The sequence below is a fragment of the Acipenser ruthenus genome, chromosome 23 (genome assembly GCF_902713425.1).
Source record: "Acipenser ruthenus chromosome 23, fAciRut3.2 maternal haplotype, whole genome shotgun sequence".
Taxonomy (NCBI): domain Eukaryota; kingdom Metazoa; phylum Chordata; class Actinopteri; order Acipenseriformes; family Acipenseridae; genus Acipenser; species Acipenser ruthenus.
In genome coordinates this window covers 2710095-2735906 of record NC_081211.1, presented here as the reverse complement: position 1 = coordinate 2735906, position 25812 = coordinate 2710095, and the positions used below count along the sequence as shown (strand labels likewise).

At 37.6% G+C, this 25812-nt stretch overlaps 1 protein-coding gene across 2 annotated transcripts; it reads right to left on the bottom strand.

Moving 5' to 3' along the window:
- Window positions 1-2594: 2594 nt before the first annotated feature.
- LOC117412995 (grainyhead-like protein 3 homolog) lies at window positions 2595-23227 on the bottom strand. 2 transcript variants are annotated; one of them, XM_034021679.3, is made up of 16 exons: window positions 23055-23227; window positions 19977-20157; window positions 19739-19800; window positions 18770-19049; window positions 18258-18337; window positions 17810-17966; window positions 16862-16973; window positions 16409-16503; window positions 14399-14557; window positions 10211-10283; window positions 9739-9869; window positions 8691-8725; window positions 6388-6473; window positions 5974-6059; window positions 5475-5539; window positions 2595-3908 (listed from the first exon to the last, which is right to left on the bottom strand). In XM_034021679.3, the coding sequence occupies exons 1-16, from the start codon at window positions 23069-23071 to the stop codon at window positions 3794-3796; spliced, it is 1734 nt and encodes a 577-aa protein (XP_033877570.2). In that variant the 5' UTR covers window positions 23072-23227; the 3' UTR covers window positions 2595-3793. The 2 variants fall into 2 exon arrangements, with proteins under 2 accessions (XP_033877570.2, XP_033877571.2); XM_034021680.3 differs by having other exon boundaries at window positions 17810-17963.
- Between the last annotated feature and the right edge of the window lie 2585 nt (window positions 23228-25812).

Below are 25812 nucleotides of genomic sequence, written 5' to 3'. Positions count from 1 at the left end.
AAACGTAATGAAATGTAAAGGCACGTTTCATAACACGTATTAAGCACCTACGTAATAAAAACATTACGACAGGATAGACAGCAAGTAAGAAATTAATTTATAATAAAATGCAAACAGATAAACGGCCCTTAAAATTCAGCATCCTGAACTACAAGATGTTAAATGTGGTACGTGGTATTTATTTATTGGAATAAAACTAAGAACAAACGAACAAAACAAGCCCAACCCATTTCAGAAGGAGGGGAGTGGGGGTGTTTATACAAATTCTATACATTTTCTTTAGTAGTTCTAGTTTTTCTTAGTTGAACTGGTGTGGATAGGATGATTCTAAAATTCTAATGACGTGTATTGACACCAGTCAGTCACGCAACGGGACTCTCAAAAAATTTTAGCGACGTTTTAATACAACACAAGACCAATTTCGCTTAGTATAAGTTTACTTTATCTTACATACCTGTTCTTTTCCATTGAGGATAAAAAGGAAAGACAATTAATTAATTGTTGCGGTCTGTTCATTAAATCTTCCCTCTTTCCACCCATCATTAGCAAATGTAGTGTTGTTAAGAATTTTTATTTTACTTTGATTCTCCAAAAATACCGGTTGTAGGGGCTGTAGCGGTATGCTGAAGTATGCAGGACCTTTCAAATGTAGCTATTTTTTCAAAGTTTGCTTTCAGAGCAATGTTTTTTTTTACATGACATCGCATAAAAATACAACTTGTGCTTATTTTTCCCCATGAGTGCTTGAGCCTCGAAGCCCCTGTGTATATGCAAGTTCAGGGAGAAAAGATACTTACCAAACTGATATACAGCGTTCATCAACCTGCATGTAAATATCTGGCAAGCACAGAAAAGGCTATTTCTTAAATAATCTGCATGTGAAATTGCATTGTCTTGCAAGATTCTTAAACATGTACATCAATTGACTACCGGGTCACAATGGCAGCGCAATTCAATGCAATGCACCAGGTGGCACTGTTAACCTCTCAGTAATTTAACAGGCATCATAAAACATGGTATGCCAGTAACATACTGTACAAATCCTCCATCAAGTAACACATCACAGTTACTGGCATCAAGTAGGTCACTGTACAGAATAGAATAGCATATCATAATAACGTAAATGCATATTTTAAACAAAACCAGGTAAGTGGTCTCCAAGATACATCAGTGAAAATAATGCACTTCTTAGTATATGGAATAACTACACAAATATCCATGCAAAATTTTATGAAATCTGTCCAAGCAGTCAGAAAATGTTTTTAAAAAATTAAACGTGAAACTTAGATCGATGCATTCATCAATTAACTTAGTGATTCGATTATTTGTAATTGAATCGCAAATGACAGTGCTTAGCCTAACTGTTTTTCTGTACCTGAATTTTGACACTTTAGTAAAATGTGGGTTAGCACTTCCAGTTTTGATCGAATAAAATAGTAAGACTTATCAGCTCATTTTGAATGTCAGCAGTCTTTGTGTGTGATGGCATGTTGTGGTTGGAAGCAGAAGCCTTTTTAAAACTAGTGCAGTACGGACATTTCCTGGTGCAATGTGACAACAGTCACAAGATGTTGAAAAGTACATTGGGGTGGCATGTTACTGATGTTATTAGCTTAATCTTAACACAAATATGGGTTACTATTATCTCACCCCCCAGCTCTGCACATTTAGGGAGCTTTTAAATGGAATATCACAAATCTCAATATTAAAATCTCATAATTTGGATCTCAGCAGGTGTTTAAACCTTAAGTGTTTTTTTGTGTTTTTTTTTAAATAAAAATGAATAAATTAATCCATACATTAACTTCAGTGAGCTTCTTTTCCACAGTGTTCATTAAAACGTCCAGTTCTTTGTTATCATAGTAGTTCTATCTTTCTGTTTATTGGAAACTCATCTAGTACAGCACTTCCTTCCATTTGGTGTCTGCTATTGTGTAGCGTCTCAGACAATAAAGACAGTCTGCTTCATTGGAGTGGGATTGTGATCTGGTGGTTCAGGTAAACTGGCTTCGGTTTAGAAGGAAGTTTCTGCAAGCTGGTTTTGGTTTCTCTAAATTTTAAGCAAGTAATGCATGGACCTTCTAGAACTCAATGGTGGGTTACTTTGTCATTGTTTCTCAGAATCCTAATTAAACTATGATGAGTTCAAGTAGATCTGATTGACTAGCCATTGTGTAAACTACATCTCTATTCCAAACCGGGCTCCAAGCAATTCCCAAATCCTTGTTTTTACTAATTGACAACAGCAACATTATTATTGGTCTCCATTTCCTGTGTTGACTTTCCTTTGGTGTGTTTGTTTTTCATGAAGATATAAATACCATAGAATTAAAAGTGGTCTCATCTGCTATCAGACATTGTGACCCACTGCACAGGAAGTGATTAGGTACCGGTACCAGGAAGTATATTACAACACAATTGTCCATTTTTTACTGCCGTGGCTCGTGTTTGGGGGGGGTAATACTTTTTTAAGTTTGTGTTTGGGGTGTAAAATAACCCACTTTTCGAAACATCTATCTATCTTTTAATTGTAGTAACTATGAACATACAATTCCATTACACAAAAAATGTAATAATGAAATTCACAAAATCAATTAAACTTGTATATGTTTTTTTTATTTTTTCATAAAAAGGGTAACCATATAAAAAAAACAGCTCTTGTAATATACTCTATACACACTAAAATAATACAGGGACACTTTTTTTTTTTTTTTTTTTGAAATGATGCAAAATATATATATATATATTTTTTCTTTTACAAATGTTTGACATGAATACGCAGTTTGCAGCTTGAAAAAAGAAATGTGTGACATTGACTCTGAAAAGCCTTGGTTGGCTTGGTTGGATGATGGGATACTGCATTCTGTAGCAGCTGATTATTCAGGCAGTGGTTCTGCAGCAAAAGCTTTTACTGTTATAGAATTATGTGCAAAATGAATATCAAACTGCTGGAGGAAAAATAATGATGTGAATATAGCTTTGCAAATTGGAATATCAACAACATTCAGCAATACAGGTCTGTGGTCTGATACATACAGAGGTTTATAAAGTAAGTCAGACATGTCCTTTATAAAAGTTTACCATGGTAGATGTGCACGTTCATTTTCCAATGCTTTTCCTCCCATTGTTATACTATGCATTTACCATAGCGTTTATGAATATGGTTGGCCATGCCCCTGGGATTTACAATGCTTATATATGTATTATTGCACTTTCCTTTGCTTTTACTATGGTATAATTTTATAAGACTTAACAGGTTGTCTCTGTGAAAATGCTGTTTTAAAAGTTTTCCCAATAATGGACCCTTTCCTTGAGAAGAGTGGTAGGCATATTGAGCAGTTTATGCAATATCACATACACATATTGTATAAAACATACATCACTTTCCACCAAACCAGCAGTGTGATGTGGCCAAGCCTGTACAGTATATTTAAATAGCTGATTCCCCCTTCAACAAGGGGAGTTTATATACATATAGCATGTCATGTTACCATAAATGCTCTTCTGTTAGAAAAATACTTGAAAAAAAAAAGAAATATGAAAAACATGGAAAAGGTTTACAAAACGATCGACCGAAGAAACGTCCTTGTGCTTCTTTTGGTTCTTTTCGGTAACGGGGTGTTGGTCTGTTGAAATTGCTTCGTCATTCGGGACACCCGCTTTCCGTGGCAGTGCTTCAATTAAAGTCAGAGGTTTTAGGCAGCGTGGAACCTTATAAAGTTTCTGCGCAGTTGAGTGAAAGTGTTGAGGGAGTTGGAGTTCATCACGAGGGGCCGTGCGTGCGGCTCCTCAGTTATAATTCCCTGAGCGTGATGTGAAACCCTCCCATGACTTCCGTGATTTCCATGAGGAACGCGGAGTGGTTGCTGTAATGCTGTATGATGTTGTCGTCCATGTTCACAAAGATCCTGAGGAAAGAGAGAGAGAAAGAAAAAATGAATAAGTTCCTCATAAATCACACTGGTAAATCCGTGCATACTACTCCACACCCGCCACCCCCCCAGCAACCTGAATGTACACAAACTGCTGTTTTCATACCTGCGAGAAGCCCTGCCTAGGTGCTTTGCTCAGGGGCATTGACTAATTGTAAAGGTGGAGATAAAGTGTTATACAACTGGAAAATTTCCAACAGCTTGTCCCTTACACACACACAGAAACCGCACACACACACACACACCATGGTGCCCAGGCAACGTCCATAACTAATAGGAGTTATTTGGGTAAACATGAGGGCGTGAATCTAATGAAAAATGATACACCGGTAGTATCATTACACACGCCTCTATTGCACCATGGTTATGTTTTCGATTGGATTCATCTCTAAAGCAGTCTCCCTTGACACTAGCAACAGCCATGTCATCAATCAGCTGTCAATACTGTCTGTTTGAGAACAATTGTGCTGAACCTGTGTCAGTTAAAACCCTCACGGTCATTTCACTTCAACTGGATTCAAACCCAGGCCTCCAGAGGTGAGGCATTAACCACTGCTCCTCCTAGGCCTCTGCGTTTTTTCTCAAAGAAGGACACACTAATTAAAGGGAACGCACACACAAGGAGTCAAGTGGGCTGCTGGTAAATACATTAAAGCCAAGCCTAACAGACACGGCAGCCTTTAGCACACAAGAATGGCAGGCGTCCCTCCGTGCGTGACCTGAAGCTATTTCTGTGGTTTTCGCTTCGCTTCACTTCTGCTGAAGAAATAAGAGAGCCAACTCCTTAATAATGCAAGACGTCCACTAAGCCGTTGCACAATCCAATGTTGTCTTATGTGTTTAATCAGATCTTTTAAAGCAAAGCCAGTATCTTAGCAAAACCATGCAACTTCCTGGAGTTCTAGTTCATCAGATTAGCCCATTTTTTTTCTTTTTTTTACGAGCTGTAATATTACATTCCAAAAAAGTTACACCCACCAGATCCTGTGGTTTAAAAAAAAAAAATGTGCCTACAGTTTCCTCATCAATTATCCATAACATAAACACTCAATCATAAAGTAAAACTAAAAGCACGCAGAGCTCTCAGAGAATTATCAGCCTTAGACTACACTCATCAATAGTAAAAATAAAATTATTGTATATGATCAACAGTTTATCATATTACACCCATATACGTATACAGGAGGAGAGGAAAGTGCAGGGCAGTTGTCATGTTCACCATGCAGAGGCAAGCAGGCAGACAGACAGAGAGACAGACATGATCAGTCCACATTATGAATGAGGACCCTAAACACCTTAGTCAAAGATTTATAAACAAGTGTCATTGATGTTGAAAAAGGCACTGTGGTCATCCAATTTCTACTACACTAAGAAACAGAGTTCCACTCGTAATGGACACTTACGGAAAAGGAAAATAAAGCTGTGACTGCTAATGTCTGGATAACATGAATTTATTGGTTTGCCTTTCACAAAACATTTTTTTAAATTAAATATCATGTTAAATCAGCACATATTTAACTTTACCTTGAAAATGTAACTTACCCTCTTTTACAATTCTTGTATATTTTTCTTATGGCATCTTCTGGCAGTCCATACTTTTCTGAAATCTAATAAAAATGACAATTGTATACATGAAAGAAGGATTATGTGTAGGAATAATACAGAAGTACTACAGTGTTAAAGCAACGTTTTAAGAATTAAATATAAATCTCATGGAACATATTTGAGTGTTTTATTATTTTACACAATCACTTACACAAAAAACAACCCCCAAAGTGTTACCTTAACGTTACAGTTTATAAATACCAATTTGTGTCTATAGTCTGTTATATTGAATTCCCAAACACTTGCTTTATTAAGACAGTGAATAATGCTAAATATTTTGGATCGTACTGTAGTAAGCAAATGTGAGGGTTTCTGAGATTTAGCTGTAAGATTACTGTAATATATTAAAAACATCCTTAATCTAACAAAAATAAGTGAATCAAGCAAAGCAGGAAAGTACTTGCACAATGTTTAAACTAAAGATGGTATGACTTACCGCTTCCTTTAAACCTTGTAGGTCTGGAGTGTTCAGCATGAGGGCATCAAAGACCTCCTCTGAGTCTGTCCGGACGTACAGCAGAACTAGAACACAAAAACAGACTCCCAGGCGTGAGATGTGTTGTAACACTGTGGCTTTTACTAATTGGGTTTACATTTAATTGGGTTGAGAGTGCGTTCTTTCACCACTCAATGTTATACTCTATGTAAGAGACAAAAGACAAAAACACCATCGATTTTTCAGTATGAAACAAGCCATGCACAGCATTAGAACTGTTAAAAGTGTTCATGTATGCAGCGCTTGTTTTTTTTTTTTTTGTGTGTGTACATAAAGTAAAGAGATCCTTTAAAAAATGAAATAATAAAATATCCTAAAAAATAATTTGTATATAAAGGCTAATATGTGACATACCTCTTTGCGGATTTTCTTGCTTTGGCTGTTTAGCAGGAGGACTGTATTGATCTTGGAAAGACAAACTACTCCTTTTCAACATTGCCCTGAAATGAACAAAAAACATGGTCACTTTCAGCACGGAGTAATGTACTGTAATGCTCAATGTGGCATGGAGTTTGCAGTGGCATCAAGGATTGAAAATAGTTTTACAATTAATGCAGTGTTATCCATGTTGTTCCATAAGAGAAATACATGTTGCTTGAATGTACTGTATTTGATTACAATCACAAAGAATGCTTGATTCCAGGAAATGTGTAACACCATGACAATGTAATGATATACAGTGCCTTGCGAAAGTATTCGGCCCCCTTGAACTTTGCGACCTTTTGACACATTTCAGGCTTCAAACATAAAGATATGAAACTGTAATTTTTTGTGAAGAATCAACAACAAGTGGGACACAATCATGAAGTGGAACGAAATTTATTGGATATTTCAAACTTTTTTAACAAATAAAAAACTGAAAAATTGGGCGTGCAAAATTATTCAGCCCCTTTACTTTCAGTGCAGCAAACTCTCTCCAGAAGTTCAGTGAGGATCTCTGAATGATCCAATGTTGACCTAAATGACTAATGATGATAAATAGAATCCACCTGTGTGTAATCAAGTCTCCGTATAAATGCACCTGCACTGTGATAGTCTCAGAGGTCCGTTTAAAGCGCAGAGAGCATCATGAAGAACAAGGAACACACCAGGCAGGTCCGAGATACTGTTGTGGAGAAGTTTAAAGCCGGATTTGGATACAAAAAGATTTCCCAAGCTTTAAACATCCCAAGGAGCACTGTGCAAGCGATAATATTGAAATGGAAGGAGTATCAGACCACTGCAAATCTACCAAGACCTGGCCGTCCCTCTAAACTTTCAGCTCATACAAGGAGAAGACTGATCAGAGATGCAGCCAAGAGGCCCATGATCACTCTGGATGAACTGCAGAGATCTACAGCTGAGGTGGGAGACTCTGTCCATAGGACAACAACCAGTCGTATACTGCACAAATCTGGCCTTTATGGAAGAGTGGCAAGAAGAAAGCCATTTCTTAAAGATATCCATAAAAAGTGTCGTTTACAGTTTGCCACAAGCCACCTGGGAGACACACCAAACATGTGGAAGAAGGTGCTCTGGTCAGATGAAACCAAAATCGAACTTTTTGGCAACAATGCAAAACGTTATGTTTGGCGTAAAAGCAACACAGCTCATCACCCTGAACACACCATCCCCACTGTCAAACATGGTGGTGGCAGCATCATGGTTTGGGCCTGCTTTTCTTCAGCAGGGACAGGGAAGATGGTTAAAATTGATGGGAAGATGGATGGAGCCAAATACACGACCATTCTGGAAGAAAACCTGATGGAGTCTGCAAAAGACCTGAGACTGGGACGGAGATTTGTCTTCCAACAAGACAATGATCCAAAACATAAAGCAAAATCTACAATGGAATGGTTCACAAATAAACATATCCAGGTGTTAGAATGGCCAAGTCAAAGTCCAGACCTGAATCCAATCGAGAATCTGTGGAAAGAACTGAAAACTGCTGTTCACAAATGCTCTCCATCCAACCTCACTGAGCTCGAGCTGTTTTGCAAGGAGGAATGGGCAAAAATTTCAGTCTCTCGATGTGCAAAACTGATAGAGACATACCCCAAGCGACTTACAGCTGTAATCGCAGCAAAAGGTGGCGCTACAAAGTATTAACTTAAGGGGGCTGAATAATTTTGCACGCCCAATTTTTCAGTTTTTTATTTGTTAAAAAAGTTTGAAATATCCAATAAATTTCGTTCCACTTCATGATTGTGTCCCACTTGTTGTTGATTCTTCACAAAAAATTACAGTTTCATATCTTTATGTTTGAAGCCTGAAATGTGGCAAAAGGTCGCAAAGTTCAAGGGGGCCGAATACTTTCGCAAGGCACTGTACATACACACTTACTGTATATATAAGAGAAGGATTCGCTGCAGTGCACATTGCAGTAATATTTATTTAGGAAACTTGTGTAGCACACAAAGGTCTATTATGTTTGAAACATCCTGGTCAAACATCCAAATGTGATATTTTGATCAGGATGTTTAAAACTAAATGTGGGGCCCTTGTGAGGATTGTGACTGCTAAATATGATGCCAAAAAAGTTTCTCCAAATGCGTGAGACTTGGCATGTCTGTATACTATATTCTGTATGACAAACATACAGTATACCGATCCCATGTGGGTTGAGGAACTCCAGTACAGCTTGAAATAAAAACGTAAACAAGATCAAAGATATTCACCTGTTGTCAGTGTCTTCTGGAACAGCAGGAAGTACCTTTGGAAAAACAAATGATAAAGACGCAATTAGAGACATTCTGTATTCAACAGTATGTGCTATTGCACAATATCCTTTTCTCATTTTCAAAACCATGAAGGTACCATTAATATAAATAGAAACCTGGGGTGGCAAGTCATTTTTTCTATTATAGTAATTATCAATACGCAGAGTGAGAAAGCTTCCTGAAGGAGGAACGTCAAAAAAACATTGAACTGCCCCTTTCCATTTCATGGTGTTTTCAATGGTTTTTACTGCTGTTTCTCATATATATATGTGTGTGTGTGTGTCTGTCTGTATGTGTGTGCTTTTACTTTGATATAATGTGTTAAGGTGCTTTTATTTTAATTCAGGAGCTGTTCTTCAATTCTAAGTGACTGCCACAGCCATACGTAACACAGACTAGAGATAAGCACAATTGTCAAGCACCATATACTGCCCCTTACCTAAAAGGTGAATTCAAGTGAAAGCACTTTGACTAGGACACAATATTTAATTCACTGCAATAATCCATCAGAATGCAATTTGAAGCTACTTAGTCATAAAAATGTTTTGTTGCATTTGAAGCACACCAAAGAGACTTCAGGGATGCATCAAAGTAAAGGGATAAATTGCAGGTTTTCATCTCAACCAGCTAATGCTTTAAGTATTACTTGAAGCTCCAGCCAAGGTAGGACAGGTAGCTAGATAACCCTCCTGGAGCCCCCTGCTCTTCTTCCCCACCCGAGCCCAAGGGTCCCCCATCTAATTCCTCTCCAAAGGATTACTGAGCACACTTAGTCTAATCCAGACTTTCTTCCCCTCAACCTGTGGGAAACCTGTAAGACCAAACATCTCCGTCTGCCTCCACGGGTTTGATCAACAAACTCAAACAACAATTTAAAAAAATGCGTGGACCAGCACAATAGCATTATTCAAAACCCAATCCACTTTGAGATTGCTTGCTCCAAATGATACGCTTATCATAGTAATGTACTATATACAATCATGTATTAGTAAAATATTGTACATACCAGACCACATCTCTGCATATTTGAATAATGGATCTCTGGAATGAAAAGGACTGGTTGTGTGACTAGGTCATCCAGAGGTTTGAAATATGTGTATTCACAACAACTGGGTGAAACCACTGACTGCTTGGAACCTGTTGAAAAAAGATTATTATTATTATTATTAGTTTTATAAATCCACATGACTTATACTGAGGGCTTCAATTACTTTAGTCTGCAAACTCTGTATAGGGACCCATATTATTACGATTATTAAATCTGGCGTATAAAATGTAGTATATTAAACCATTGTAAAAGACACAAGCATCTTCCAAGCTGGGATGCAATCAAAGTGTTGGGTGTTTCCCTGAGGTAGGTGCAGACAGATGGGTTTTTAGCACGCACAACCAGCTGTAATTATTCCAGTCACATCTATCTTAGTGATGGATTGTGTATGCGGTTAAACTATCCTTAACCAGGCATCCCTGTTCCTTACCACTGTTCTCTGAGCCTTTTCCTTTCGTTTTTGATTGTTTGCGCTCCTCGTCTCTCATCTTCCTCTCCGCCCCCTGTGAGAATAATTTACAAAAAAAGTTATTAAAATGGTCAAACATCAAGTAAGATCTTCCCTTTTGATCACTGATCACTATCCACTTGTTGTTCCTCCAAGACAACGAGGAACTCAGCCTAAATTATAGTTCTGACCTTTTCAGATTTGCATAAAAATCGCTTGCCTTCTCTCAGGCTAGAGCTGAAGGGGGTTGAGGTTTGTTTTGTTTCTCAGATCATAACTCGAGGCTCATTCCAGAACTACAGGTTAAACCCATGTTAATTGCAGTGTTTCTTGAAGGCAGCTATGATACAGTAAACCCAACCCGATAATTTCCTACAGTAGTAAACTTTTTAGGTTTAAACATTTTCCATAAATCATCCTTGTTATATAAACAGAATACTTCATGAACATGGAATAACTACAGTCCTCTTAACAGTCAATGAGTATACTCGATGTACTGAACAGACAGGGCCAACATTGGCCAACCATTGAAATCTCAAAGCGTCACATGGCAAAAAAGGGCTGTCACTTATTGCACACTAGTTCGAATGGTTTGGAGTCTGATTCATTCCAAATGGCCCCTGAGTAGGATTTTGAAAAGAGAAAATGGTTTCTAATAGAATTTAAACACTAAAATGGGTTAGCGGCCGATCAGTTTTGCAAGAAAGCAACTGCTGTGTAAAACGTGACATTTGCTCAGATTACACCCGGGAGAAACAAACAAAGGCATAAAATGCTGACAGATGCTTCACATCTGACTGTGTCAGAAGCCATCTTCTTATCCTGATCTTCAAAACAAAAGGAGTAAATGCAGGTGTGCTGGTGTGCAGCAGATATAGGGTGGGTCGCAGGTGGGAGTGAAAGGGGTAATTTCACAGGCTCCAGACCTGGGGCAATATTCTAATTGAAAAGAAGCAATATTGTAAATTGCGGGTGAGGTTTAGGTCATTTCATAAAGAACATATTGGTACACATGCTTATTTTTGCGAGAGAGGTTGCAACAGGAAATCACATTAGAGTGCCGTTTGCAACATTGTTACGCAATGATATGCAGCTAAGTTTTTACTTGCCCTTACATTTGAATGAAAAAAAAATGTCCTACCCTGTTGGAACCCTAGCAGAACCATTACCAGACCACTAGCATGGTAACGCAATGGGTTTGAGACAAATGTTACAGTTCTTCTGATATGGTAGCAAACCGTTACTAATATGCTGCTGCTTCAATGGATTCAACTAGTATTGAATCAGGAATGCCTAAACAGAAAGTGTAGCGATTAATTGAAAGCTTGTCAGCAGGACAAATGTAACCACTTTCCTTGTCTCAGGTGTCTTGGTAGAAGCTTGTCTAACAGGTAGGTACAGTGACAGTGTCTGGCAACTACTTCAGGGTTGTTTGGACGGAAACCTCAATAAGCTATAATGAAAATAGGCTGTTTGCAGAATCCATTGCGGTTTAAGCAATTCATCAGACATAGCGTGGCGGCAATCATTATTCAAGGACAAGGTAATGAGGCCTTAGGATTTTGTATCTCCCCGAGCTTTAGCTGGTAAGTGCATGGATAGAGGGCTTCATTCTCTAGTACTGATAATCCACCTGCTTTTCATCAGGATACATTCCTCCATGCAATTTGTTTTGGAAAAACCTGTTTTTCCTGGGTTCCTTAAGGCTTTCTGTCCCTGCTTATTGTACTGTATCAAAATAGATAATTGTCAAGGCGACTCAGAAGACAGATTGGCTTGTTGCTTTTAAAGACAGCAGACAGGTGAATAAATCTGTCAAACAAAAGAAGCAGGAGTCTCGGGCCCGGGGGCCTTTCATATCAGCAATCAGGGCGCCCTTCCCTTCTTTTAAGCCTCATGCAGAAGTCGGACTATTGTTTGATCACTGAGAATCCACAGAGCAGGTATTGCACAAGCAGGGGCAGTGTGAACTTCTCCACGTTGCCCAGCGTACAAGTCCACCTTGAATGGACGAGGGAGAGCTTAAATGCATCCAAGTGGGTTTTTAAATTATAGGTGCAACTACGAAAGCTGTCTCTAACTGTTGTGAACATCTACCAAAATACCTTTGACATTATGTAAGTGGAACGATTTATCTACGCCTCAGAAAAAAAAAGAAAAAAGAAAAAGGAAAAACCCTATCCTTTATACGAAACCTTACCGTAACATTGCTAATTTTGGATTGACGTACACTGCTTTTAACCAGTCTGAATGTCTTTAAAGCAATGCTTGAAACTAAGCTCTCCGTTTTTTTAAACAATTTGTTAACCATTTATTTCACGGTATATGCCAAGCGACAAGCGAAATTGATGTGAAAAATGTTAGCTTAAGGAAACTAAACAGACATGTACATTTAGTCCTACAAACAGGTTAATTAACCACAAACTTCTTTCCATACAAACACCTGCTTCTGTGCTCAATGCCTTACGTATGCACTTGTGAAATACAGAGCACCTGTAATTGTGGGACAGGTTAAGTTAAGTTGTCCGCCTACAGAAATTGTAAAACAAAAAATAAGATGGATAATTATTACTCAACCCCTGCTAAAGTTAAAGCTGACAAGGCAATCAAAAACTTTATTTTGGGAAGCTTTTGTTTTTACTCTGAACTTTTTTGTAATTCTTTCTAAAGTTGTTACAGCAACATGTGTGTTTCCCCTTGTTGGTAAAAAGTGAGAAACTAGGAGGAAAGGGTTTGAAAAAATAAACATATTATATAATATTTTCATGAAATGTGTACACTTAGGTCTAATCTTCTGCAGGTATAACGTAGCACAGGACCAATAAGGAAATTAAGCTCAAAAGTATTTTTTCTTTTACGGTGTAATATAAACATATATATTATACATTTGTGTATTTCCGTTTTCTGGCTGGTGTTAAAAGCTATGACACTTTTGCAGGATATTCTCAATTTATATGTTTTGGTCAAAGCTTTGTTATGTAATGAGACACGTTTGTCTTAAACTGCAAATGCCAGCGTCGTATGGGTTAAGGAATTACTGAGTGCAGGTAGAGATTGTATCCCACCAATCTGCAGCTCTTATCTACCTGCAGCTAGGCCCGCAGGTCTGTTCAGTGAGATCATCTCCTGCCAGTAAAAAAAACAAAAACACCCGAACTGATTTAATCAGCCAGCTTTTTTGCTTTTCGACTCTGAGAGTCAGACTGAAACCAAGGTAGGTGTAGCAACACCTGCTCTAGGCTCACATACTGGGTGAAGTAGAAATCTTTCAGTTGGAGCATGACGTTAGGGGCTAGGGTTACACAGCCATGGGCTTCGCAGTAAAGTCCCCTTAACTTGTTTATGAATCGCTTTCCAAGCATCAGGGATTTTTCTCTTGATACAAACTGGTCCCATTTAAAACCACTGTAATGAAAGCGTTCTGTAATGTTATTACCCTGAGCAAAACTATACAAGTTAGGTGAATAAGGCTGTGCACATTGAATACACGTTAAAGTTGGTGGTTGGTTTTGAACTCACACATGTTTGGTTAAATTTTGAGTTTTCTGAAACCCTGTGTAAGTCACTAAAATGGGTAAATCCCAAGACTGTCGGTCAAAGCTTCATAATATTTCATCAGAGCTAGTAAGTCTTTTTTTAACATTTGACATTTTTATAGCACAGATATGGCCAAATGTTTGCATCACCTAGAATTTTAGGATTGAGACATAATTAAAAAAAGAAAACTATATGCATATAATTTAGATATTTTATTTAACATAATGCAATTAAAGAAACTACTAAATAATATTGCAAAAGTCTACCGGAAGCCATAACAGTAGTATAGTATTATACGTAGATTTCTAAATGTCACATTTTTCAATAGTTTTTTGTTAAGTATATGGAAAACTACAAAGCGGTATGTAATTCAATATGTTAACATTATTCAGCAGGTTTCATTCGACTTTATGAAACAAAGTTAGTTCATTCTGTAGGGTGATGCAAAACCTTTGGCTCATAGCTGTGATTGCAACAAGACTTTGCTTGCTTTGACAGGCATACCTTATACCCTGGTTTCCCTGCAGGACTTAGATAACTGAAGATGACATGTACTTAAACTGCTGCGGTTTTAATTCAGAGACCCATTTGTAGATGAAGAAAAGAAAAACGGATTGAGATAATAAAAATGACCTTGTCGCAGAAGATTTTCATCTGACAGGCCGCTCTGTGAATGAGCCTGTTTGTTCCAGTGCCGCAGTCGTAGGTGTCTATCTGGAGGTTTAAGGGCATTCCCTTCACCCCCTTCTGTGAGGAGAAGTCTGTGCTGAGGCAGTTGATCCCAATGTAAACCTGCAAACAGATGAACAGCTTTAAAAACCTGCACTGATAAACAATCCAATGCAACCAACAGATTTCCACGCAGGGATAAATGCAGCAAAATTGGTTTTTGTGGCTAAAAAGTGCATTTGTGTCCCCTTTTCTGCCAAAATGTAGAAGCTAAGGGATAAAGCCCAGGGATAAACAAACACAATGGGCATACACACTTGGGAGCAGTATGGCCCTTGATAGCACAGAAAACAAAATACATGGGGTATTAAAAGCAACAAACACCCAGCCTTTTGGGAATCAACATCGTTGCATTTTGCATCTCCTTTGCATTACAAGAAGCAATTTGCAGTAATAAAAATGTTGCAGACTGGATGCAGCAGAAACAGTAAGCCCCAATATGGCACCAAGACAATGGACGGTGCTAGTGGAGACAGAAAACACCATTGTAGGGGAGTGAGTGGGGCCCTGGCACAGCATTATCATGGTATTGGTGCTCCTGTGGCAATCATTACAGAACAATGGGACAGTACTCATCACCCGCTAATGAGTCTCCAGCCATCACTGACCAGGCTGATTGTTTCAAAGCTTTTCCTCTTGTTTTGCCTGGATACCTCACAAAGGACAATACAGGCCTTGGTTCCTAGGTGACAAGTGTCATATTTCATTGAAAAGGTACAGTACCATTCACCAGAAATTGTGGTAAATAAAAAAAAAAAAAGTATAGTTTTGACTTGGATGTCCTATTTTTTATGCTATTTTATATTATCCTAGCCTACCTTGCTGTTCAGGTACAAATTGTTAATTTTAAATTTAAAGCACTTTTGCCACGTACCTTATACCTGCTCTTCGTAAATCTGCTTACTAAACTGACATTTAAATACCACTGTATAGAATTCCTGTCAGAACAATTGTAGACTATACTATTTAACTAAATGTGATTTGGGAATTCCACATAAATGTATAATTCCTATACAAATATGCCAGTAGGTCACCAGCAATATATATATATATATATATATATATATATATATATATATATATATATATAATGTGGAAAGTAATTTATCATCACCAAAAGCGAAAGTAAAATCCCCTCAAGACGCTCATTACAATGTACATGTTACAATGACATTTTACCCCCAGAAAGTCTAGCAGCCTGTTGTGTGACACTAACGGACAGCCTGGATCTCTCACATTGTAACCCTGCAGTTTGCCTATGTCAGTGAAGGGGAAGGTGCACACAAAAGCCACCAAACTCAATTGCACCCATCAAGCTGTCACGCTGTTTTAGCATTTCAGTCTTGTATCCTGTCAGATATTCTAAAGGTAATGTATTGTCTTTCAGAAAAAAACTGATCCACCACCTAAATAGTTGAATTTGAGCCAATTCGTTGGTGCACAGCTTTTCCTATAACAGCCTCCGTGAGCAGCTGCTTATATATAGAAGTCTTTTTTTTCCGCCTCCTCTCGGTTTCACTGTCCCACCCCAGAAAGGCCCAAAGGCAGATCAGGTTGGATGTTGGGTGTTCAAAGTGTGTATTTTGCTGACAATTGCCTGAGGGTGTTGCATGCATGGCATTTTTCAATCCTACTGACAGATTCAACTGTAAAATATTGATTAGCATTATGTTTTAAACTTAAATTCACCATGTCTGCTGCTCTAAAAGGGACAAGCCGCAGCAGGACATACAGGGTAAAATCAGTTTTGAAATCTGCTGTTTTCCAATCGATTATGGTCAATGTGGTGAGTGGATTCTGAGTAAATGTACTTCTATTTAAAAATTAAAAATCAGCTTTGTTTCTGCATTTTAACCTAGCTGGGGCAATAAAATAAACGTTGATATATTTATATATACATATATATAGACATACCTTTGCTTCGTCGTTGGTTTTCCAGATGAATGATAGAGCATTGAATGCCACCTCTTCAATGTTACTAACTGTACTGAACGCTTCTTTGTAATCCGCTGAAAGAGAAAGCATTCCATTGGGTTATTCGGATCCTGAGAAACTCAAATTGCTGCTTTACTAACCTTTCCGTGTTTCTGAATGTGTACAATGGGGCTTAACCGGAGAGCTGTTTAAGCAAATATACCTGCACTTTTCCTGGTCTATACATGACTTTCGAAGCACTGATGGCACCACCTTATATGGGAGTTGACCACCCAGTTGGATTCTTAGTGTAAAATAACAGAAACGTACTGTGAAAAACTAATTAAAACACACACACGGTAATAAATAACCCCATCCCAGATCAGGGCCATGTCTTCTCTGGGATGTAATTTGAATGCCGGCAGTGCTATCCCTATAAAGGATGCTACATACCTATGTCTATCACCCTTTGCTTGGCGGTGGGCTGTCGTGAGTGCCAGTGATTCCAGCACTTGAGTTGAGTTTCCGCGTTCTTCTCATTTTCAAACACTGCCATGACAACAGTCTGTGAAGCAAATGCGTTCAGTGTTAATTGTCTGCCTTTCGTTGAAAACTTCAAAAATCAAGGAAAACAAGTTTATTGTGGAAATGCAGATAATGTCGCAAGAATGCATATCACAGCAAACTAAATTCCCCCAAAATATACTGTATATGTTTTTCTTTTTTTTTTTATCAGCTTAAAAACTTAGAATCAGTCCCAGCTTTCATTTGCAATTCCAGATGAGTACCGCACCTCTTCATTGTTGTAAATAAATATGCTGATTACTCATAAAGACATCAAAGCAACGCAATGGGTACATGATGGTGACTAAGCCACCACGACCTTTTGGTTTTTGTCTGAGTTCATCTTGAACTGAAGAAAGAAATGTATTTCTCCACCCGAAGCTTCCTAATCAAACTTAATACATCTCTTCTATTTTCAGAACTTTCTTTAAGGTCATATACAAGGTGTTCCCAATGTAAACAATGGAAAGCTTCCTATCCTTGCATTAAAAGTAACTGCCCAAATATTGTGTATTATATACAGTCTGGGTTAGAGCATGTAGTTGAGGGGTTTGGGTGAGAGTTTTTACATTGTCTCAATAATAAGTACTGGTCAATCACTACCTGTACCAGTCATGTTTAAACAGTAACTGTTTTTAATGGCAGATTTGACCTATAATCCTTCACCCAATACATCAAACATGCTGCTTCCCTGCTCATGTGAACAGCACGGAATCTTGGCATGTAGGTTTACTGCACTATACCATGAAATAACTATGGTAAAGTATACTTTGGTGTAACATATATATATGTGGAAGCCTGTTTCAGTGTAGGTTGTTAAAAGCATGAGAAACTTACCTTGACTTTAGTGGAAGACAGGTTCAGACATTTATCTGCCCCAGTAGCTCTCAGAGTGATAGGGTAGAACTGTCCCTTATTGAGATAGGCCATGGGAACATCACCAGATTTGCCCAGTAACGTTTTGGGAGAGCCCAGCAAGTATTCAAAGTCACTGCTAAAACAAATAGAAATGAATGTTGTTAGAAACAGGCACGCTGCTGTGGATTTCTGTACTGTGGGGTTGTGGACCTTATAGCCCCAATCTAAATATGCTTGTGATCAGAAGTAGTTCCTGTTCTTTTCAATTCTGCAGTGAAGGATCAGCATAGTGTCTTTTATATGGCAATAAAGGACTGGTTATACAATATTACATATCACAACACATTTTCAGTATCTTAAATGTGGGGCCTGTACAGTATGTTCAGACATATAAGTGTGAAAGATAAAGACGAGATGAATGCCTTACCTGCCAGCAGTGGCTTGGGTGTATGGTTCAGAGTAAACTGGAGCTGTTGGTTCATGGTACAAATCTTCACAAGGCAGAAGCTGTGTAAAAGAAAGAAAGCACTTACAACAATATCATATTTGTGTTTAGTTCCTTTGGGAATTGTGCGATTTTGATTTTATGAAATGAACTTTCCTACATTTAAAAATTCAGTGGTGTTTGAGTTATCAGAAGCTGTGTTTAGTTAAGGACAACTTTGTTCATCTTGAGTGCGTGCTAAATTTAGGAATTTCTGCAATACAGTGTTGGCATAAATCTCATCGTTCATCAACCAGCAGCTGGAGTCTTTTTGGCAGATGATTGCTAAAACAAAACTCAAAGCCTTGAAATGTTTGTTTGTGTTTCCACAACATGATGAACTTGTAGTATAGGACGCTCTGTTCCTCTCCCTATGTGAGTACTGATCCCAGTTACAACATACATGGCTGGTTTCACCCACCTACACAGACTCATCTACAGTGGAAAATAGTCACCTCAATTTCTGTTTCTTTAAACGTGCTCTCCGCTGTCCATTTCTGTTGTGGAGGTAGTATTATTGAGTCAAAGATGGAGCTCAGTATATTCTTGTCATAGACCTCCGATGTTGGTGCCATGAAGTCATCGTGATGGGGGTCCTGTTTACTGGCAGAGTGCGGCTGGTTCCTTTTGTTGTGGTCCAAAACCTCTGGAGACGCGGAAATGTTTTCGGCTAGAAATTTCATTAAGTGAGGGGAGCTCTCAAGGGTCATCAAATCGGGTGTGTTGCCTCCCATCCTATATAGCAGTAGAAAGTACGGTCATGCTTCAGAACTTTAATAAACGCAGTTTTGCATGACACTGGAGAAGACAGTTTTATAAAAAAAAAAAATAAATTAAAAACGTTTGCCTTTTAGTGTAACTGAAGATTTTATGCGTGTTTTAAGTTATGAATAAACCTAACTTTATTAAATGTTCAAGGCTAGATCGTCTTTTGAAACACAAGAATAAACTCCATTAATCTACAGTTCATGAATTGATTTATGCTTTAAACAAAACAAATAGTCTATTTTCTTTCTCACTAGAGAAAATGACTTCAGTGTCTGCTTGGGTATTGTCTTTTGTCAATATTGCACAATGGAGATTACTTGCCATGCAAACCCAGTTTTACTTACATTAAAAATCTATTTTTTTGTTTAGCATTCACCTTGTGAACGTCTGAATGAAAGCAGTGATGGATGAGTCTACATGGGCCTTCTGTGTCGGAGACACAGACACTAAAACAACAGGCTGAGGTTTCCTGTCTCAATGAAGGCTAAGCACACTAGTTGAATAGCTGCTAAAGGGCTATGCCAACCTCTTTATGTTTGCCTTATTTTCTTCTGCTCACACCCTTCTGTGCTGTCTGTTGAAAACTGTCTTGAAACTTTGAGAGCTACATAATGTGCCATTCATAACTTAGGCAAACAAATGAACTGGGGCCTTACCTCTTGATTGACTCGTACATGCCTACTCGGCTGGACAAAGGCATTTTCTGTTCTTTGGGTGCCTTTCAGAAAAAAAGAAATAAATACGTGCAATATTATTTTAACAATTTCTTTAAGCGAACGTTATCTGAAGCTGTATATTTAGCATTTCTTAACAATTTCTTCTCAGTTGATGATGAAGTGGAATATTCTAGCATGCTCTCACATAGGTCGCTTGTTGTGATGTGAAAGGCAATACCTTGTAGTGGTCGTAGAGGAAGCTCAGTGCAGCCACGCCATCGTCCTCACTGCTCAGTTTCATTCTGGCTTTGGCTGCAGCAGGCAGTGGGTTCTCAGTGTACGATTTCCAGGCGTCAATTTCATTAGCGTTGTAGGAATACCTCTGGCAGTCATTCTGCAGAACCATCATAGACCTCAAGCTGGGGAAGATGCATGAAGAAATTAATAATACTAATAATAACAGGAAAGAAATTTGAGGCTTTAAACAGATTGCTGTATACAATGTATTGCTAAATAAAGTCTACAATTTAGTTTAGTTTGATTTTGGATATTCTTCCTCAATATGTATATTACACCACTCCCAAAAGAATGGGATGTAAGGGGGGTTATGTTGTTTAAATGATATAGTTATCATTAAGGTTAATTATACAGTAACACTTCTTAGGTGATTTTCTGGGAGATAATTATGCAGAATTAGCTGCTTGATTTCAGTCAATTGAAAACGCATCTGTTTTTTATTTTCTGTTTTTATCAACAGATCAGGTTACATGACTTCCTGGTTCTGTGAATCAAATCTGTATCGTTAAAATATTTGAAGCCTGTCTAATTTGGCAACTTGGTTTGTAACTGTGTTCTAATCAAAGAGTACCCCCTATGATTACAGCATTACACTTTTATGCACCCAAATATTGTAATCTATCTTTTAGAGAAGGGATTCAGTTACAGCCCTTGACTCATAAACCAGGCATTGTATTGTAATCCAAGGTTTATTATCAGAACTATTCTTGAGCATGAAAGAAATTTGCTTCTGGCAAAGATGGTTTCGGTTGCAAAACCACAAAATGTAAAAAGGCTTAAATCTGAATGGAGTGGTGGTTTTCCGCTGTACTAAGTAAAAACTTAAAAAGCCTATAGGACTTCTTGACAATACTTGGAAAGATGTAAACTATTAGCATAATGAGGTACAAGGAAGAAGTGGTTATTCCTTATGGGGTTTTAAAATAATAAATGACTGGTACTTTTTTTAAAAAGAAGCACCGCTGCTAACATGAAGCACTGCTTGCACCCTAATTACTGTATAAAATCTCCAGGATCTTTTTGTGATAAAAAGAGGTCTGCCTCCTTTGGGTTTTTCCCTAGTTCTTTGGCCATTTTTAGTTTCCTGGTTAGCGATCCCACTTCTCAATCTAGATAAATTCTGCTGTGAATGATCTGTCAGTTGTAGGGACTGTCAGTTTTCTTCTTGCAGTCTTTCTGTCTACAGTGTTTGTCTCTTGCCCCCAGGTGAAAGTACTGAGTGATGATTTTATTTTTCAATATCAGTGGGCTCTCATTGCTGCCGGCTTGTCCCTCTTGCCATTAGTGGAACAAGACACACCCTTGTAAAAGTCTGTGGTTTGACCACCATTTAAGAACGGGGAAGCATAACAATGGCCTAACTGTACTAATAACCCACAGGTGAGCCACATGTTTATTTGAAAAACACTTAAGAAAAATAGAGGGAAGGGTTTCTAAGCCATTAACACACTTTAGCTCATGCTCAAATAAAGATGCTTTTGAAACTTTAAAAAAAAAAGTTTGTGGTTGGCTTCATATACCATTCCGATGTAATACAGTATAGGGCATGATTCCTTTTTTTCATTTAAAATAACTCCTGCAAATTTTGAACTAACAAAAAAAAAATTACATATTATAAGTATTATGATCTGGCTCTTTGAAGCACTTGCATTGCCATATGTAACCACAAGCAGTCCCTTCCCATCAAATATGAATGCAGTTTTTGTTTTTTTCATATGCACCTATTCAACCTGTGGATACACTTCTGTAAAACTTCATATGGAAAGTAGTTTAGTTTGATCAGGATAGGGATTGTTCTTTCTATTGTCCACCTGGCACTTGCTCCTGTATTAATGTTATGCTCCCTCTAAAATACGCAGGTCACCATCTCTAAATCATAGGTGTCTAAGACAACGTTGTGACAGGGAAAAAATAATAATATGGGATTTTTTTGGATCACTGACTTAGATTTTTTTTTTTTTTTTTCTGGAATCATGAAACGTTTATTTGTTTTGAGGTTTTAGCTCACTGGGATAAATCCTGTTGATGGATTGGCACCTGTTACAAAGAAGGTTTGGGAAAATATAACAAACAGACTTGATCTAGTATCGTAAAAGAGGCAACGACATTTTTGATTTTTTTGTTGTCAATTATCTTTAGGAAGTATGACAGCTGATGTTAAGGATGATAAAAAAAAATGGTTTGGTGGCTTCAAATTATATACATTAAATCAATTCAATTCAATTCATTATGTTTCCCCATATTTAAATTCCTTAACACATTACTAAAGATGTTGCACCTGCTGTTTGATGCAACACTTATATTCTGCTTTCTAAACCCATTAGCAAGTAGGCAGACATGTGAATGTGTGTATATTTGAGATCGTTATTTAATGCTCAATTAATAAACCGTTACTACGGTCATTAAATAAGCTTAAGAAGCTTCGGAAGCTTTTGATTCTGGATTTAAGTCACATTTCATTTTGAAACAGATAGCAGAAGTCTGATGATGTTACTGCTAAGATGTTGGTGATGTAGGAGTCTGTATTTTACTAAGACTTTTACTAAGTAGTTCTGGCATGTTAAAGGCCCACAACTCTTAAAACGTCTGTTGTATAAATTACATTCAAAAAGTACATATAAAATTTGAAAAATACTGCACTACTATTATGGCTTCCGGTAGACTTTTAGTTTCTTTGATTACCTGATGTTCAATAAAAGATCTATATTATGTTCATATATTATTATTATTATTTTTTTAATTATGTCTCAATCCTAAAATTCTATACCTAGACCATACCTGTATATATACTTATTACAGAACATATACATGACATACAACATCTAGGATATTAGGAATTTAAAAACATAAAACAGAAATATAAAACAGGAAATAACTGTAAATATCTAGGAAACATGTTAAACAAACAAACATAAAAAACACAACCATAACAAAAATTTAACTTATTCAGATAAATGTCACACAATAAATATAAATATATATTTTTTTTAGTAAATACAGAAATTGCTTTGTTACTTACTCCAATTCCTTGGTCATGATTCTCCTGAGTGGCTAGATCCTGTTAAATAATCACTTTGCCTTGCTGCAGAGTGTGTGCGTGTGTGCTTTCAGGAGCGTGAGCAAGACATGTGCTGTGGAGTGTTTGATTTATGCTCAGCTAGGTGTTCAGGTATTTCTGCTGACAGGTAGATTCCCTGCTGCTGTCTCCTGATTGGTTCAGAGTCCTGGACAGGTGCCTGCAGAGAGGTCCATGACCAGACAGGTGCAGCACACTTAATTCCTTCACAGCAGGACTGCCCATCCACAGGGAACAATTGTGGGCTGTGGCCACGAGAATCTGATGATATGATCAGCAAGGAAGATACGTTTGAAAAGAGTTACATGGAATCAGAAAACAAAAAAAAAGGTACTGTTACCTTAAGATGCTATCTAGATTTTAGAGTGTATGAGTTTAGGTTAGGGTTAGATCAGAGGGCAAGGTAAGGGTTTAGAGTTATTCAAGATTATGCTTTAGGTCAGGGTTTAGAGAAAGGGACTGGTTTCACAATCAGAGCAGCAGCTCCCTTCTAAAAGTTTACCCTGGTATTTTTGCACTTTTCCATGGTTCTACTATATATAATTTCCCATAGTTTACCATGGTTTGCCATTTTTTAATATACTTTACCATACCTATACTTTGCTATGCTTTTACTATGGGAAACTTTTATAAGGGTGTCCACTGCAGAGAAATGTATTTTAGTGTTAAACCAATAGGAATTCAAGCAGAGAAACATTTCAGCTTTGTGCCTTTATCCCATCTTTGGGGTTCCTAGATTATAAATACACTATTCCATTAACAGAGTGTGTCCTCTTTATCTTCACCATCAGTTTTTTTTTTTTTTTTTTTAAACACCTCCAGTATGGAGCAATGCTACAAGACTGAAGGAATGGGCTCCAGGGTTCGTGACATATCAGGTTTCTCCTGGAAGCTGTGCTGGAATTACCCTGCCCCCTCTTCCCACACCTGGTTTAGCTGGATTCCCAGAGAACCATGAAAAGTGAAGTACAGCTTCCAAACAAGGGGGGCTCCTCCTTCATATTCTTGACTGAGTAAAACTTGCTGGGAGGCAGGAGCTGTCACCCACCACTTAGTTCCCAGACCAGTCCAACGAGGGGGCTTTGGAATAACTGAAGAGTTCCTGAGATTCCCTGTGATGGATCACATAGCACCAGGATCCGGATTTTATCAGAAAAGCACAGGAGAATTATTTTTTAGATGAGATTTAGTTTCGGCCAGTCAAATGCAAATACGCAGTTACGAAATTGAAACAGAATCTTTACGCACTTTTTAAAAAATATATATTGCAGATCAACAGTGTGACAAAACTATGCAAATACATGGTTACAAAACTGAAACAATCACTGTTTGCACTTCAGATTGTAATATTATGTTACAGATCATAAAACATCCCATGCAGAGAATATAGGTGATGAATAAGTGACTAAAAATATCGGAACTATTGCAATAATTTAACTTGAGAGCTAGTTTAATTAACCTATGTCAGAACTGTATTTATCTGTTTCAAAAATAAAATCTATACAGTATACCGGTATTATAAGAATTATTAGAATAATAGAAAAACTAAACTATTCAGCTAGAACTGAGGAAGGAAACCTTTGCCCTTCCATTCCAAGTGTTTGTTCCAACCATGTCCTTAATTCATTTGAATCAATTAAACCACTGATCAGGTCCCAAAGCACTTAATCATTTAGTCATACCTATTAGACCCAGAATGGAACAGCAATACGAACCAGAGATGTCTCCCACTGTTTAAGCATGTTATATAATTTATTTAGGAAAAAACTATTACAAAATGACTGCAGATGCACAGTGCACAACTATGCACCATGGAACACTCAAAGTCTTCAAGCAATGCAGAACTTGGCACACAAGCATTCTACAGAACCAAACGTGCCAATTATCAGAGAGAGAATAGCTGCACCTTTAACCACTTCATCTCCAATTATTTTTAACATAGTTGTTGGTCTAGAACCCAGCTGCATAAACAAAAATACTATTAAAAATAGTTCATATTAACATTTATAAGAATTGTGCATGGCTCCCAAATAGGATTGCTAACCATTGTGCTAAAATGATGCTGTGCAGTAGTTTACAATGATGCTGTGCAGTAGTTACAATAGTTTTAAAAGGAACAGCTGATTAGTGACAGTGGACTTTTTGGAAATAAATGATTTAAAGGAGATGCTTTTAAAAAGAGTGTACTGTAACTCTAAACCAGGGGAAACGTTTAAGTGAGGTTGTGAAATTCACTCTGAATGTTTGTGAAAAAAACAAACAAAAAAAACAAACAAAAAAACAATTGCAGTATTGTTATAGAAATGTTACAGAAAATAGAACTGACTCGACATAATGTACTGGCATTTTGTTCTCCCATAACCTTGCTCACATAACCTTGTATGCTTTGCTAAAGATAAGGAACCGCAAGATGCCTACACTGCAGCTGCGGCTGTGAGAAAAAAGGATGAGCCAGACGTGTCTTTTTACACGTATACCCAAACCACCCATCCTTTTTATCTGCTTGCTTAGTTTTATGCCACGTATGCATAGTTATAAGTTTTCTCTTATATGCTAATACCTGAATCATCATTGGCTAACCCTCTGCCTTGCGGACAATTTTAAGGTATATAAGAAACTGATCTAACTCTGTATGTTGGAACACTGCTCGATGATTATCTAGCACCCTGTGTGCTGAGAGTGTTCTAAGTTTGCAAACTTA